This window comes from Typopeltis vanoorti, chromosome 23, assembly GCF_054136105.1.
Source record: "Typopeltis vanoorti isolate ZY-2024b chromosome 23, IOZ_Tvanoo_1.0, whole genome shotgun sequence".
NCBI lineage: Eukaryota > Metazoa > Arthropoda > Arachnida > Uropygi > Thelyphonidae > Typopeltis > Typopeltis vanoorti.
In genome coordinates, this window is record NC_143571.1 from 22,405,581 (window position 1) to 22,422,092 (window position 16,512).

The following is a 16,512-nucleotide window of genomic DNA, read 5'->3' on the forward strand; positions in this document are numbered from 1 at the left end:
CAATGTAACATTGTTGACGCAATAATATTCAATAATAATAATAAGAAGAAGAAGAGGATGTTTATTATTATTGAATGATAATAATGATGAAGATTCGCTTTCAACTCTCTCTCTCTCTCGCACGCACGCGCACACACACACACACACCATTACCACATTAAACAAAAATTGCATCATCTGTTCAAATGTACCCATAACTGAAGGGTTTGATCAGACGTCTCTGACACGAGGAAAATTATGTTAAACGACAGTAGGTTGTTTTATGAATCGGCGTGTCACAGTGGAGAAATTACGACACTTAACGTGTATCACAAACATTCATTTAGATGGTTTATTTCATTCCTATACAATTGATAACATTTTTTTTTTCAATCATTTTGGAAACTCAATAATTTTTTATATCGAAGTATTAAAATCAATTTTAAGGAGCTTCAATAACGTTTTTAACAGTGTCTCAATGTCTGATACCTTATAGTGGATATTCCTGAGTCCTGGATCATCACGGAATTATAAATATTTCAACGAACATCACTGTGGCACTTTGGTTAATCGGTGAGGACTACACACAGTGAAAGGGGTCATTTTATTGCAATAAATAGCACTGAAAAGTGTCTGTTATTTTTGAGATTCCGTGAATGTAATACATACTGGAAAGCTTCACCATCAAGGAAGTTCTGGTATTGATCATCCTGGCACTTTTTTTCTTTTTTTACCAAGTCCTATTGAAGGTTACGACAAGTGTTTGAATGGCTTCACAGGTATTAAGCTAGGTGGCAGACATCGAGATAACCACCCAGTTCTAGACCTCAAGACGTGGTTAAACAGGAATTTCTTGGCGGATGAATTGTAGTTCCTCCTGGAAGACGAACACTGAAAAAAAAAAAAAATAAATAAAACAGATTTTCATTAGACTGGAAGGTGCATTACATGCATATTTCATATGTTACAACTCTAACGAATATTACAGTTTGTTTCCCCCATCCCTCTGGGCTATAAATGACCATCTCGATGTTTTGGTCTAGTTTAAATGGACTTAACCTAATAAAGACGATATATGTGGGATGATATAAAGACACCAACTTCATACCACGAACCTCCGATATTTATTCTCGCCTCAATTCCCATTCAAGGTGATTACTGACTGACAACGTGGCATTTTCTCTTTTCCCTTAAGCGGGTAATGACTACTTGCAATTTGCCCTTTCACCTCCAGGCATCGAGATAGAACTAGGTTTTCCGTCCTTTTTTTTTTCCTCCTCTCTGTATTGCCCACATTATAATCAAGTACGCTACACCTGCTTTTCTGTTTACAATGTAACATCAACATTTCAAATAATAAATATAAAAAATTACTTTTTTTTTTTTAGTGATTTGTAATTGATTTATCTCTGAACCTTAACATTATCACGGCATCACTAAAAAGCACTGGATAAAAATTCGGAAAATAAGACAAACCAGTTATTTAAATCAAAAACTTCTAACTCCGTGCATTTGCTTTCATTCCAGAGAATAATAGGGTGTGAAAATCCTGTTATGGAGGGCGGTACCCTAGTCGCTGACCTGCTCTGCGTGATCTTTAATAGTTAAATATGGGCGGATAAAAATGCTTGTCAAAAAAAAAAAAAAAAGTTTCATTAAATAATCGGAAAGTTGTCTTAAATTAATAGCATATATACAACTACGATATTTTGTTCCTGAAGAATAGAATATTAAATAATGAAATACGTGCGAAAAGAATAGAAGTAAGCCACACGTGGCTGTTGAATTCTGCCAACAATGCTGCACGCAGCTGTGGATGATAAAGCTCAGATAATATACTGTGAAATGATTGGGAAACATTAAATTCAAACAATAATGTTTTGGGTTTGATTTAATCGAAAAATAAAATCTGTTGATGCATTGTATTAATCAATTCTCTATCACCACGATTTTCTACTTTTGGTTTGAAATATCTGTCACAGACGTTTCTTACCCACATTCGGACTGATTGCTTCCTCCCAGCCATTCCTAACCTTATTCATACCAAACAATAACCCCCCCCCCTTTCTCTGTCCATTATACTGAAGCATCAACATCTCATAGAAATTCTCCCCACCTCCGCACTAATATCATCCCATTTATCTTTCCCGATGTTCCCTTTATCTCTTCACCTTGGAGGAACCGATGTGTCCCTAATATTGGTACTCGATCAGGTGTTTGTAACATGATCATGTGTTTCTACCATTATGCGTGATGTATGAACAGCTGTTAAGGGATATTCTTACTTGGTGTTTGAAGGGGAACCGTGAGAACATCCTATGTAGAACATGTGAGTTTCCTAATATTATCCTTACTTTCTCTTTATGTTTAGACATGCAGTTTATCTCCTACGTGGATATGGAGGATGCGATGGGACAAATGATGAGCCGTTGCGAGTATAAACGTTAATGAATTCATAACAACGCAGTGTTCTTATTTAGCAGACTGACTGAGGTTCTCGCATACGTTACACCACAGTACATTCTGTCGATTTTGTTGACACCAAGCCTCTTGGACGGTTTCCTGCTGTACTTGAAGGTCAGACATCAACTTTTATCAGAACTGGATATCAAAGCCAACCAAATCATATCTAAGGGTATAATATCGGGGTGGGTCAGCGATGCACTTCCCTTTTTAATGACTGTGTACACAAATTGACAACTGTGTACACCAGTCTATACAGTGAAGAGCAGGCTCATGTCTTTAACACGTCAGTTTCACTAGGCTGTAATTGCCTTCCTCACTTTCAGGGACAGGTCTGGGGGGGAGGGGGGGGTTGATGATGTTTGCAGGCCTCAGTTTCTCATGTAAATCGCCACGCCTTCACTACAGGGAATGAGCTATTTTCCTGTTATCATCGCCTGCCTAGTGAAAGGCGTCAAGAACTAACACCTCCTAATACCCAGGGTGTATTTCGAGGGAGGGGGAAGGATTGTGGGTGCTACCCCCCGATTAACACAGCCAAAAACACAAACCCTGTTATCATGGTAGTATGACGGAGATTCTCACGTGTCATGTGCCATCGCAATTGGAAGGCTTCTATGACAACATGTCGGAGCACCATCCACCCGTTGCCATAGGTAACTGGGGCCACGCCTCGCATCTCTGCCCCTGCAGGTCTCGCGTGAGCGACAGTTTTGTGCCGCGTAGGTCACGACCGTCGAAGGTGCGCCGGACTTTGGAGAGTAATTATGGAGGAAGATTGTGTGTGATATCAAAGCACGAATATCCCTGCCTCCCAGAGGGGGTGGCTAAGCGGTTCCAGAAATTCAATTATACTGAAGTGTACGCGTCACAGCTCACGAGATGAAACCGAACGGACTACGAACGATGATGGGCATATCAACATGGATTCCTGGCGAACGACCTCTATATTAACGAATAGTAAAGCAGGTTTATCTGTCTATTAGCGAAGTATGCTTCTATTAATTTCAATATCCATTCATGATGGAATAGAATAAGAGAGAATTGTTGATTGAACATTCCTCTACACATGAATACACGTAGGTTTGGAAATTTAAAAAAATAAATAAATAAAATAATATATATATATATATATATATATATATATATATATATTCTTGCGCTTTTATTATCGAAAAGATTATGAAGCCTTTTTAAGACTTCTTTTCTTTTTTAATTTCCTTTGAAGGCACATTTCCTTTCTAAATAAATTGCATGCAGGTTTGATATCAATTGGAAAAGATAAACGATACTCTAAGTACGTGCGATAGGTGAGCCGTAAAGGCGACTGCATCAGCGCGCCACTTCTGCAAGGCGCCGGTCTTCCTAAAAACCGGCGCCTTTTACTAAGCATTTCATTGAGGCGATATTCACAACATGTGAAAAATAAACAGCGACGGTCCTCTTTGCTAGCAATAAGCAAGTATAAAAAAATCAAAAATCTCTTCTTTTCCCCATTCGTCATTGTAATGTGCGGTATTACTCTGCGCAGCGCAGAGGTTAAGGTAAGTACGATCTGTCTGGAAGAAAAAGCATAATTGAAACCAAGGCTTGCAATTTGTCTTCGGAAAAAGTAGCAGAGGATTAACAGAAATTAATATATAACGAAGGGTTGTTTTATTGGCCTAAGTGAACTTTATATTTACATACTGATTCAGAATTGATGCTTTTTTTTTTTTAATTTTTGATCGCCTACGCATCTGATTGTGTAGAATGAAATTCTGTTAGTTTCAGGCTCGACTCTGTGTCGCTGTAGATAAGCGATACTTATCTACATGTTTTGATACTGTTACTGTTTAATACAATTACTGTTAAAACATGTGCCAACATGTTTTAACAGTAAGTGATCAAAACCACTATTTTATGTCTAAATATTCGTATACGTTTAAGTTGTGGTGCTACTAGCTCTCCCAGTCTCTTGCTTCGAATTAAAATACCAAAATCTGAATTGTGGTTTCCAGATAGCTGCCGTTCAATACCTTCTTTAATTTTTTTTTTTTTTTTTTTTTTTTTTTTTTGAGGAAGAAGTCGTATGCATCGATATTCGTTTCTTCTTCTTCAAGCAGTACGAAAATCCCTCAATCTAGTGATAACTCTTGTTTTGGATCACTGTTATACTCTCTCTTACCTACTTGCACTTCTTTTTTTCTTCTATGGCACATTTAGTACTGACAGTGGACTAAGCGTGAGATAATCCAAAATTCCTGTCCAGAGACCAAACGTACAACTTTTTCAAGCCTTTGATAAACAGGATGATGATCTCACACCACAGTGACGACAATCCTGTACCATCCACAGATACTTTTCCACTTTTAGTTGGTTGAAGACCAAAGATGGTGACCCCTTGGCCAACCAACCAGTCATCGGTCTGATTGCCAAGTGCCAGCGAATAAATTATGTTTGCGTTGATCTTAAATTAATCATTTCTGAAGTTATGGAGAAATCCTGAAGTTTATAATTATGCTGCTTGACCAATGATCAACAGCTAATTAACTGCATCGATGTATGAATGTATTCCAAAGAACAAAAGACTGAATAAGGTAGGTGTCAAATGGATGAATGAGGAGATTATCGTGGAGAAGAAGAAGAAGAAGAAGAAGAAGAAGAAGTAGAAGAAGAAGAAAGGCATTGTGGAGGCAGCACAAGATGAATAATTGTAATAATCAGTTTGTACGAAGAGTATAAAGAGTAGGCTGGCAAGTGACTCAGTTAATAAAGACAGAAACAATACATTGTGAGCAGAAATGAGGAAATTAGGCCAAGAAAAATCATCGAAAGTATTTGAGATATGTGGCAAGTAGGAGAAAGAATACTATGCTAGGGCAGTGTTAATGGATGAAAATGGTAGAATGATAACTGCTGCAGAGTACATAGTCGAGATATTCAGTGAGAAGTTCATCAAGGTATTTCATCCTCATTGGTGGGACATGAGTGTCGAGGAAATGGGAGAGAATGAATTGCCGGTGAGTGAGAAAGTGGTGTGATTGCCACAAAACAAGTTAGTAACTAAGTTAGCAACTTGCCGTTGGCTATCTATCAAAAGTGTCATCTTTAGGTGGGAGACAAACTTTATCGTCCCGTGTGAGACCACCTCCCAGCTTATTAAAGACAATAAGTAGCCTGAAATAAAGTTTTACGTGTAGTCCTCGAGTAGAGTTTCCGACTATGCAAAAAATGAATTACAAATTCATTTTTGTAATTACAAATTACTGAATTACAAACTTTTATTTAATACACTGTTGGATTGCATCTAAGTCTACAACATACCAAGCGTTCACCAGACACTGCTTCAACTGGCTCACATTGAGGGAACAGAACTTTGCTCCTGGGTTTAGTTTTTTAAACATGTTTCATAGATTCTCAATGAGGTTCAGATCCTGGATTTGTGGTGGCCAGGGAAGATGACGGAAGTCGCTGTCATGCTCACTGAACCACTGCTGAACAATACTTGAGCGACGGGCAGTGGCATTGCCCTCCATGAAATAAACGCCACTTGCCGGATAAAAAGTCAACATTGCAGGATGAACTTGATCGGCAACAATATTCAGATATTCTTTGGAGAACACCAATCTTTCCCGCAATATCAGAGAATACGTCCGGTACCAACAGAACAAGCCCACACCATTGACACCACTTGCAGAACCTTCAGTTGTGTTGTGCTTCATGGGGCTCCAGCCAAACTCTCTACCGTCGGTACAGTACAAGGTGTGCCGTGATTCGTCGGACCTTGACTTTTTTCCAGTGTCCAGTCACGGTATCCCTGACGCCACTGTAGACGAACTTTTCAGTTCTTCGCAAAATCAGTAGTTTCCGTGTAGGCATGCAACTGCCAATCCCTATCCTCTTCAATTCCCTGCGCTCTGTTCGGTGAAATATGGGTTCGGAACGGTCTTCATTAAATGCTTCAGTCAACTGCTGCGTACATGAAGTTCTGTTGGTCCGTACTAGCCTTCTCAGACGACGGCGAACTTGTTCCTAATAGACTGTCTTAGGATCAAGACAAAATAAACAGAAATTAGAATGTCTTAAAAGTTGTGTGGAATGCTAGAGTCGGTTGTGGCTGATTTTAACTTGGTTTAGGCATTCTAATAGATGTCTTATGAAGATTTAATTGCATTGGTGGAATTTTTACCTTACTTGTATTACACAACTGCCCAGTCCCGACTTTCGTATACTACAAACTTACTTGGATGCTTGAAAAGATTTCTGGCTTTTTTATTTATTTAAAAGCCAGCGTTTAAACGCCAATCGTTTAAAACTCATTTCCAAACCACTTGATTTGAGTTACCATCCTCTGCTAATAACAACAAAACATTCTCTTGAGGGCACTTATCATAGATTCTTACACAGACGAGATGGTGATTTATATTTTCTGCTTGTCAGTCGTGCATACATAGTTAGTTTTTAAAGAGATGTCGGTCCCAAAAACCCACATATATTCATGTCGGTTTTTTTTTGGTAAAAGAAAAAAAAAGCTGTCTGGGATTCGCATGCCGTCTTAAACGCCACGAATCTTTTCCGTTTTTTTTTTCCTTCTTTTTTTCAACAGAAGGTAAGTTAACAGGTCTCAGTACAAAAGTAGTAGGTTTTTTCCCTATCTTGTAAACTGTGGTTACTCGCAAAAGAGACTTTGTCGGTTTGCCGAGTGGTGAGAGTATTTATTCGTTCTCCAACCAGCAAGCAGTGAATTCGAACCCCGACGTGGATGTTTGTGATTATCTTCAGGTGAAAAATGAATTTCATCTTTCGATTTGCGACTAACATCCCGCTCGCTAGGGACTTGAAGTGTCTTAAAAAAAGTCTCTAGAGCAGGATTACCGGATAATCTTATCGTTAGACTATCCATAGTGCTAATGTACTCTGAGCTAAATGCTTGACGTAGGGGGGGGGGCATAAAAAAGAGTATAATAAATTTTTGGTAATTCAAAAGAGAAGGGAATGGTGATACGCTTTTGTCCAAAAGTTGGAAGATAGTGAGACGACAGACTCTCTCTCTCTCTCTCTCTCTCTCTCTCTCACGCATGCACACACACACACACACACACACTGGAAAGACCTGGATTCGAATCCCGTCTAGTGCACGAAGACCCTTTATTAGTGTTTTTCGACTGAAGGTGAGTTTGTTGGTCCCATACGAAGGTTGAAAGTTTTTTCTTCTAGAAACTCTATTTTTTTTCCCTACAGCCAGACAAATTGGCCGTAAGACTACATAATATCACACAAAAAATACATTATTACCAATAGCTTCATGTTAGTTTCATAAAATGCTTTAGACCATGTCCGTATGGTCCTGGCAGCCGTTGTATGATCATACGTTAACGAACTTTTGATTTTGATTATTCAGATCGGATTTAGTAATCTGTCAAAAAATAAGTTGACCAGGTCGGAAGAAATGTTAATTTTGTCTAAAATATGTTTTATTTAATTTTCATCCCACACACGAGATGTCATTAAACTAATAACACAACGCTACCGTTTGTAGACATGATCAGGGAGATAGAAGGAATCTAATGGCGTGTTTCTTGGAATTGATAGGAGCCAGAGTCCTTGGAGAAGACTCCTATCAATAGAATGAAAGTAGATGAAATGAGAGAAAGATGCAAGTTGGTTCGATATGTTTGAATCTTAGGTATGTATAGATGTTGACTAAAAACTTCTCGTGTTTTTAGCTGCTTAAAAGAAAGCGAAGGAATGCTGCATTTGTGAAGAAGTGAATCTGTGATATGCCCAAAAGACTAAATGCAATTAACCTACACAAATAAACTTGTGTCATATCCGTAGTTGCTTCAGTCTAATTCCGAAGAGTAAAATTCTCAACTCAGCCTACTAATTTCTAAGAAAGTTAGAGCGATTTGCCACCTTTCTTTTATGGGATAAAATGTGATAAAAGATTTAATTATTTTTATTATTTATTTAAATTCTCTAATATATTAATAGGGTTAAATTATTTTTAGTGTTGAATTATTAACAACAACAACAACAATAAAACTTTTTTGTAATAATCCGAAGAGTTTAAGGGAAATTTTAAGTTATGGTATTTGTCGACGAGAATTTATTGACCAAGACTCTCAGCTCCTTTTGCGGATGTTTTTTTTTTTTTTTTTTTTTTTTTTTTTTTTTTTTTTTCGGATGAGGATTGTAAATATTAGTTTTCGAAGCAAGACTGGCAAGAAAATAAAACTAATTTTACCTCGAACACTTATTATATTATAATTTATGCTTGCACATATCTGTGTTGAATGATACAAGTAGTTCATATAATAAACTGCACATTCATTCAATGGCAATGGTCAATATCCCTGAAATCTAGCTTGTTAAATAACTGAAGAAATTCCTGCATGATTTTTAAAAAGGGAAAAATAGGATACGTTAAACCAGTACCATTTAGCACACAATATGCATATCCCAATGGTTTCATGTCATTTCTTACACTGGAAATAATATATTATTCTAACACTTCTACTTAAAGCATGCGGTGTTAATTACTTAAACTTTTCAAATAAACTTATATTAATATTAATGATTATATTATCGCCAATTAATTAAATTAGACGTTGCACTTTAATTCCTATTTCTATCTCATACAGTTTTTTTTTTTTTTTTTGAAATCTCCTACAAAACTTGTGTTACCACGAACTTATTTTGCTATTTATCAAATGTAATTTGATTGGCTGTTTTTTATATGAAATAAATACTCATCTACTAATACTAAACAAAAAGTTTAGCTTCTGATAACACAATTCCTTCAACGTAGATATTGCGAATTCTTTTTCCTAATAAAGAGCAAAAATATTCGCTAGCATCATAGTCTTGCTAACAGACAACGAGTGACGTCACACCACAATTTTTCGATCCTTCACCACCTATCAACTTCAGCAGATTGTTTCATATTTAAGTGGTGCTCCTTTATTTAGTTTCACGAAGATCTCTAATGTTTCTTTGAGCCCGGTAAACTCTCAAGGCTCCCGCTTTGGAAGGTTTTTTTGGCATACTAGTTTCGTCAGTGCAAAATAATGGTTTGAATTATTATTATTATTGCAGTTTCAGTTGGAACCATTAGTCTGTGTAGGATGATAAGTATGAACTCTACGTATTACCGCATTCCTGTTGTACTAGCCTGAGCATGAAGCTACAAAAAATGTCTTCTGTGGCAGATGATCACGTGGTATTGACAGAGAATAATTCCTTCTGTCATGCACCGTGATGTGATATTACAGTTTAGTTTTTTACAATGATCCTGTTTGCCTTTTCAAATCCATATTTAAATGTTTTTAATTTATTATTATTGAACGTCTTGTTCACATGCAATAAAATTCAGAAAACAAAATTAATTGTCTTTTTTTTTCTTTCTTGACTTTTTTTTTTTTTTTTTACTGAGTGAAAAAAATATAATGTGGTGTGCTATACAAAAGCTCTGTTAGGAACTCAATGATTTATAGAAAACGAGGAGGCGAGTGAGGAGGCTTTGAAAGCAGCATAAAAAAACGCAAAATAGGCTTAACAGAACACATTGTTTATATTGTGGCAAGGCTTAACAATCCTGTGAAGGGCCTGCACAATTAAGACCATTAGTAATCTATTGAGGGGTCCAACGGAGAGCATATACAATGCGCCGACACTATGGAACTGCTACACGAAGGGACATTTTTCATTCTTTCGTACCCTGCCGGTGTATATGACAGGTCACTCAGGTATATCAAAATTCGTGGGTCTCGCCTGTAACGTTCAATGTCCCTGGCCGAAAACATGCGCGACGCAGTATGAATAGAAATTCCTTCCCCCACCCCACAATCTCTTCTTCTTTTCCCTTTCCAAATTGTGTCGCTGCACCTTGTTTTTCTTTGTATAGTGACACCCGATGGACACGCAGCGAATTTGGTCGTTATGGGATGTTTCAAGGAAAAACACCTTTTTTTTTTCTTTTTTTTTTTTTTTTTCCCTTTCAAGCTTCCGTGCGTGGGCCTCTTCGCACTTGGCCAAAACCCCCCGCTGTCCATTGCCATCCCTTTCACAAAGCTCTCGGCTGACTTCTCCCTCCTTTTAGAAACGGAGACGAGCCAAAAACACGGTTTCATAGGCAGTTGTCGTCCCCCCCCCCTCTCATCTCTCTCACACACCCCTCAGTGATAATGGCAGTGCGACTAGAAAATACGGCACAGCATCCCGTAGTGTCTAATGCGATAGTGACACAAGGGCGGAGTCAAAGTGTTTGTTCATTGCTACGGAAGGCTAGAGACCCCCAGCGTCCGAGAGGGAGAGCGACAGAGAATGCGAACTTCTAGGGGGAGGGGGGAGGGGAGAGAAAGTTGATTTTTGACTGCCGAAGCTTCCAAAGCTTTCTACCGCTCTGGAAGCTACGGAGTTCACTTGCGCGCGCGCGCACACACACGGTCTGTCACGGCAGCTTTTTTCCCCCCGTCGGTCACTGCTTACTGACTGACTGGCCAGGTGTAGTCGATATGAATATAAAATAATGATACGATACGATTAAATGCAAAGTTTGGTACGGGGCGCGCGCGCCCGCACACTGTACACGTCCTTTTCTTAGGGGAGGCGCGCGCTCTCTCGCGCTAATAACGGACGCGCAGTTGACGGGAGTTATTCATAATTCAGGAGGAATTCGATGCCAATATTCAATTTCGTAGACACATGCAGACGTCGCAGCCGAAGCCGGACCCCGTAATTAATTCTGGTTTGTATGATAATCATCATAATCGTGGCTACACTCAGAAAGAAACGGCAAATGACACCCGACAGTTCCTTTGTCTGAAAGGCGGCGTTTCGCTGTCCGCCTGACAGTTTTGGCTGGCGGCCGACACGTCTGCTGGAATAATTGAAGTGCCTGACGTAATTTCTTTTCTATCGCTGTCCATGTTATTAAATCAAACACGGTTCATTGAAAACTTTAATAATTCCATCGTTTTGGCGTTTTTGCATGTTCTCGAGACGAGTTGACAGTTTCACTGCTAAGAACTCTTTCCTTTGCAAGGTGGCTCGAGATTTATTTTCGCTAAGAAGGCGATAAAAATAATAATAATAAAAAAAAAATGCTCGGTTCACCAGGAATATTATTTCGCTATTACCTCAGTGATTATTGTATATGTTACGTTATTCTGAATAAAATTTACACACGTAAATATTTAAAGTGGGCTATGGAATGTTGCACGAAGAAAAAAAGTCATCTTATTGCCTGACAAAAGCGTTTTCTTTTTTTCCTTTCTTTTAATATTCTTACCGATTTTGTGCTTTGAAAAATTCAGAACGCATTAAGAAACACAAAAACTTTCCAATTATCGCCTCATGTTTTTTTTCTTTATTCTTTTTTTTTTTCTCTCGAGGTTGGTATTCCTTTTAAAATAATGATTATTCCATCTAGGAAATGCATTTTGATATTCTCTTTAATAAACTTTACAATTTTCCAGGATCTGTTTCGTATTTTTTTTTTTAATTAGAAATCTTTGTGAATGCGAGAAGGAAAAAATATAGAAAGTATAATAGCGAGAAATAAAAAAACAATAAAAAAAACTTGGCAAACAAATCTTTGCACCAATCAAACTTAAACGTAAACAATTCGAGTTTGGTTCCACTTCCTCTTTTTGTTTCCCAAGTACGTGAACTTCCGGTATAGTATCTTCTGAAATTCTAACTTCCGTTAAGAGATTTCACTGCGGTTGCTATTACATACAACTGCATGGTGTAGATGACAATTATCAGAACACATGACCAGATCAATTTAATTCTGAGTGACTTGGAATGCCAGACAATAAACTCAGACTTTAATAAACTAATAAAGTAACCCATTTTCCGATGTCATAGCATACACTCTTCAAGCCTAAAAGAATAGATCACTACAGGAGACTTCACGTGTAGAATATGTTTTGGGGGGATTCTGTTTCAACGATTTTATGTAATTGAAATAAATATGTAAGTTAACTTACAGTGCTGTAATATTCTGAATTTGTTAAAGTATCATAAACATTTTAATACAAATTAATTTACGTTAATAGTAGATTATTATTGGTTTAAAATTAATACGAAAAAAAAAAAACAGACAAGATAAATGTTTAAAATTCAGATATGTTTATTGTAAAAGAATTCGTTTTTGTGTTAAAGATAAATTAACTAACAATAAATTATAATTCATACTTATCTATTGTTAATAGGAATAATTAATACCAACATGATTGTTGTTAAGAAGTTAGAAGTTATTGTAATAACAATTACAATTTTTGAAGAGTATATTAAATTTAACAATAAAACTAAGCCGTTAAATGTAAAACATTTTAATAAAGAATACATATAATATACATAATATTGCAAATAATAAAGTAATATAACTGTTCTAGATATAAGTCAATTTAATAATAATAAAAAAAGAACATTACTATTTTTCCAATTCACTAAAGCTTTTATTTTTTTATTTATTTTTTAGAAAGTATATGTAACACGAGTTATAATTGCCTGTATGCTCTGGGGAACCCACAAAAGTTTTCGCTGAATCCTGGGATTCCGCGGAAATTGCATCTATTGTCTGTTTTGCTGGAAGGGAGGAGAGAGAGAAAAACACAAACTGAAAGCCATAGAGAAACACATCGTTTACACAACTTTGCATGTATACGCTAATCACTCGGCCAACTAGTCCGTTTTTTTTTCTTGTTTTTCCATATCCTGTAGGGAATTCATTACTCCTGACTTATTTCATTCTAGTCAGTCGTCTTTTTTTCTTTTTCTTTTCCAATAAAAAGCATTTCGCGTTTTAGAGTATTCTCTCTATTGAAAGATTCTCGTACAGTATTTCTACCATCTCTCGAATAACACCATTGTACAGGATAATCACGTTTGTTTTATTTATTTATAAGACATAAAAATTATTTTATATCAAGTTATAGAATCCAGTCTACCAAATTTAAATTTATAAAGTTTCTGAAATTTGAAATTATTTAAATTTTTTAATATCCAAAATAACGAAATTTGTTTTACTTTAAATATTGTTAACTGCCGCGTGTACTATTGTTTAATTGAGCGCAAATTATTTATAATTTTCCCATTATTGTACCACAGTTCTACAGCTGTACTAGGAACTGCGACTTGTGGTATCAGCTTTTAAAATTAAATTTTATGAAAAAAAAAAAAAAAAAAATTGACATTTCCAAATTTTTATATTTCCCAAATAATCGGCACTGGGATTCTGCGGATTAATTCTCTCTCTTTCTCTCTGATCTCGTTAATGAGCCGACCCCTATCGCAATGATAAATATTTTTTCTGGTTTATGCGACAACTAACTGCAATAGATAATGTGGCGAAACAAGGTGTCGACCACCTTTGTTTCATTTTTACGTATCACTAAATATGACATAGGAATACATCGAATTTTCATCAGAACAAATGATTGTCGAACACTCAAATAAACAGTATATATTTACAAGAGGCATTTTCAAACGTTTTGAATCTGAAGTGTTCTCTAACACTCAAAATTCTAATCGCTGCAGGTTTGGAAAGATGAGTTCGAATCCCATCTAAGTGGTGAAGAAATCCTTAGAAGAGTTTATCAAAATAAAAAGTGAATTAGTGTGGGTTTTTTTTTTTTCGCTCCCTGAAACTGAGATTTTTTTTTTTTATCCGTCAAAAGAGGTAACCAACCGAAAGAACATACGCAAATTAACAGACATAAATACATTCGCCACCATCGCCTTATTTTCTTTGACTATTCCTCTAAACAATAAACAGACAAACAATCTTTGTAGCTGACTTCGCTAAGCAAGAACGAGATTTTCATATTACAGTTGAAGAAAATCTCGTTTTCGTGTCTAATTAAATTGAGGATTTTATTTTAACCCTGAGTACCTCTCAGCATGATAACATTCCACATTCTTTTCATCCCACACATTCTAAAACAGGAAATAGATTTTTAGACATGACTGAATATGCAAACTCTTGCCACTAAAGCTCTTTCTCTCTCTCTCTCTTTCTTTCTCTCTGTCTTCAGAACAATTACCTGACTAGGGAAACTGTATCAAATGTTTGGGGATAATTAGAAAACCCTCATAGCAAATGAACTTCTCCACAAGTATCATTCGAACAGTTCGCCTAAGCCACAGCAGCAGAAGGCTTCTAGTTACGGAAGCCAAAAATCGAAACTTGACGTATGGACTTCTGTATTAGAATAACTAAATATGACTAAGTTTGCTACGTGGGTTTGCTGAATGATCTCTGCCATATAAGGATTCTTTTCAAACTCCATAAAATCTGCATTTTTGAGAAGTGTGTTTTGTTGTGTTTTTGTCACTATGAAAAACTATCTTAGATATAACAAAATATGTTGGGAATATTCGCAACAAGCTCTTTACAACATAAGGCGTAACTAAAAATTAAATACAAAAAAAATAATAATAAATAAAAAATAAATAAGACAAATACAGAAAACTGTACTAAGACCGCGATGCTCTTGTGACTTATGCAAATCACAATAAATCATTTTAGAGAACCCTAACATCCTCAGATGTAAGTCTGTATGACCAATAAAATAACTATGTTCTATAATCATCTTCAAAAATCTGAAAGCACTTCAGGGGCATTGATTTAATGTAAACAAAGTCTGCATCACGCACCTCAAGTTGATCTCATAGCCTCATTTGCTTTCGTCGGGTAGTAATTTTTAATAACAAAAAAACGGCCGTCTGCTGGAACTTGCATATCCATACAGAGTCACCAAACTCATTCTTTGAATAAGTAAAGCCATTTATTTTTCTTTTGTCTAAAGCCTAAAAAAAAAAAAAGTTCATTAGGCGCAGTTTTATGTGAGTTAAGAAGTATCAGGTTACGATTAACTGGCTACTGAACGTTGTATGTTGGAGGAACAGACGTTTTCTTTTTTTGGTCAGTATTCTACGGGTGTTGTTCCCTTTTTCGGTTATTTCATAATCAAAGAAAACAGCAATACTTGGTGAAAGAACCACCCTGCAGACCAGGCAAAAATGCGATAACCTTCAAATCACCCCACATTTGTGAACAATATTGGTCTGACTTTGTTCAGTGTATATGAGGCACGCGGATCGTACGTTTCCTTCGTGCAAATAGAATTAGCCACAGGTACTAAAAGAGCCACTTTAAAATCAAATTTAAAGAAATTAATAAATAGGCTGCATTATTCCGGTTCTTGTTCATATCCTCAATCCCGAAAATATCAGAAAAAAATGCCATACATATCAAGAAATTCAATTTCTCACATCTCTTTTTAAATATGGATGTTTTGCCAGCAAATTCCATTCTTCTGTCATGAATCCTAAAAGTTTTTCCTCGTTTTACTGACACATTCAGATCACATCCGGGCCATTAAACTCGCTTTGCTTAATTACGTAAGAAGGCATCCTATGGAATGCGACTTGGATCGGAAGCTTGATGGATCTTCCATCAGCGCTTTTTTTTTTTTTTTCTATCAGAAAAATCCTCCCAGTGTGAATAGCATCTCTTCGATTCTTGTTGCTGACGTAAGGAACAATAACCTTGTAATGAAAGGGATTTTTCAACGGAAAGTGTATTAGGCGGTCTCGGATGGAAGTGGCAGAGCATTTCCTTGCGGATAGTTAGAGTTTTTAATCCTTCAAACCGACAGACCATTCTCAAAACATAGTGAAGCTAACAAGAACACCGAGCCGTATAACGGATCCATCACACCCGATCTAAATGGATTTAACCTGAACTAGGTGGTTAAATATCGAACACCTGGACTAGAGGCCGTAAATAGGAACCCGAGATAGGAAAATGCTTCGGTAACCAACTATGGGTCGAACAGAAGTCAATAGAAGATCCCCTAAGGATTCCCATAGGAGATCTATTTTATGCGGCACTGGCTTTATTGAACACAGAATGTTTAAATACTTGACTTTGTTTTTGCTTTTACTTGAAAAAATCTTAGATTTTGTAAGACAGAAATAGCCGTCATCAGGGAAAACGGTTGGTTCATATGTGATCATGGGAATAGCAAACGACCTGTCTTCTTTTTTTTCCCTCGCCTCCATTCAGTAGTACGT

The 16,512-nt window shown here is 36.6% G+C and overlaps 1 protein-coding gene across 1 annotated transcript in view; it reads right to left on the reverse strand.

Moving 5' to 3' along the window:
• Positions 1-304: 304 nt before the first annotated feature.
• Positions 305-16,512, reverse strand: part of LOC150093678 (uncharacterized) — a 52,888-nt gene continuing 36,680 nt past the window's right edge. Inside the window, exon 3 of the mRNA XM_090412836.1 lies at positions 305-870. Within this exon, the coding sequence (XP_090268962.1) occupies positions 807-870 (64 nt within the window). The 3' untranslated portion in view covers positions 305-806. The remainder of the gene's footprint in view (positions 871-16,512) is intronic.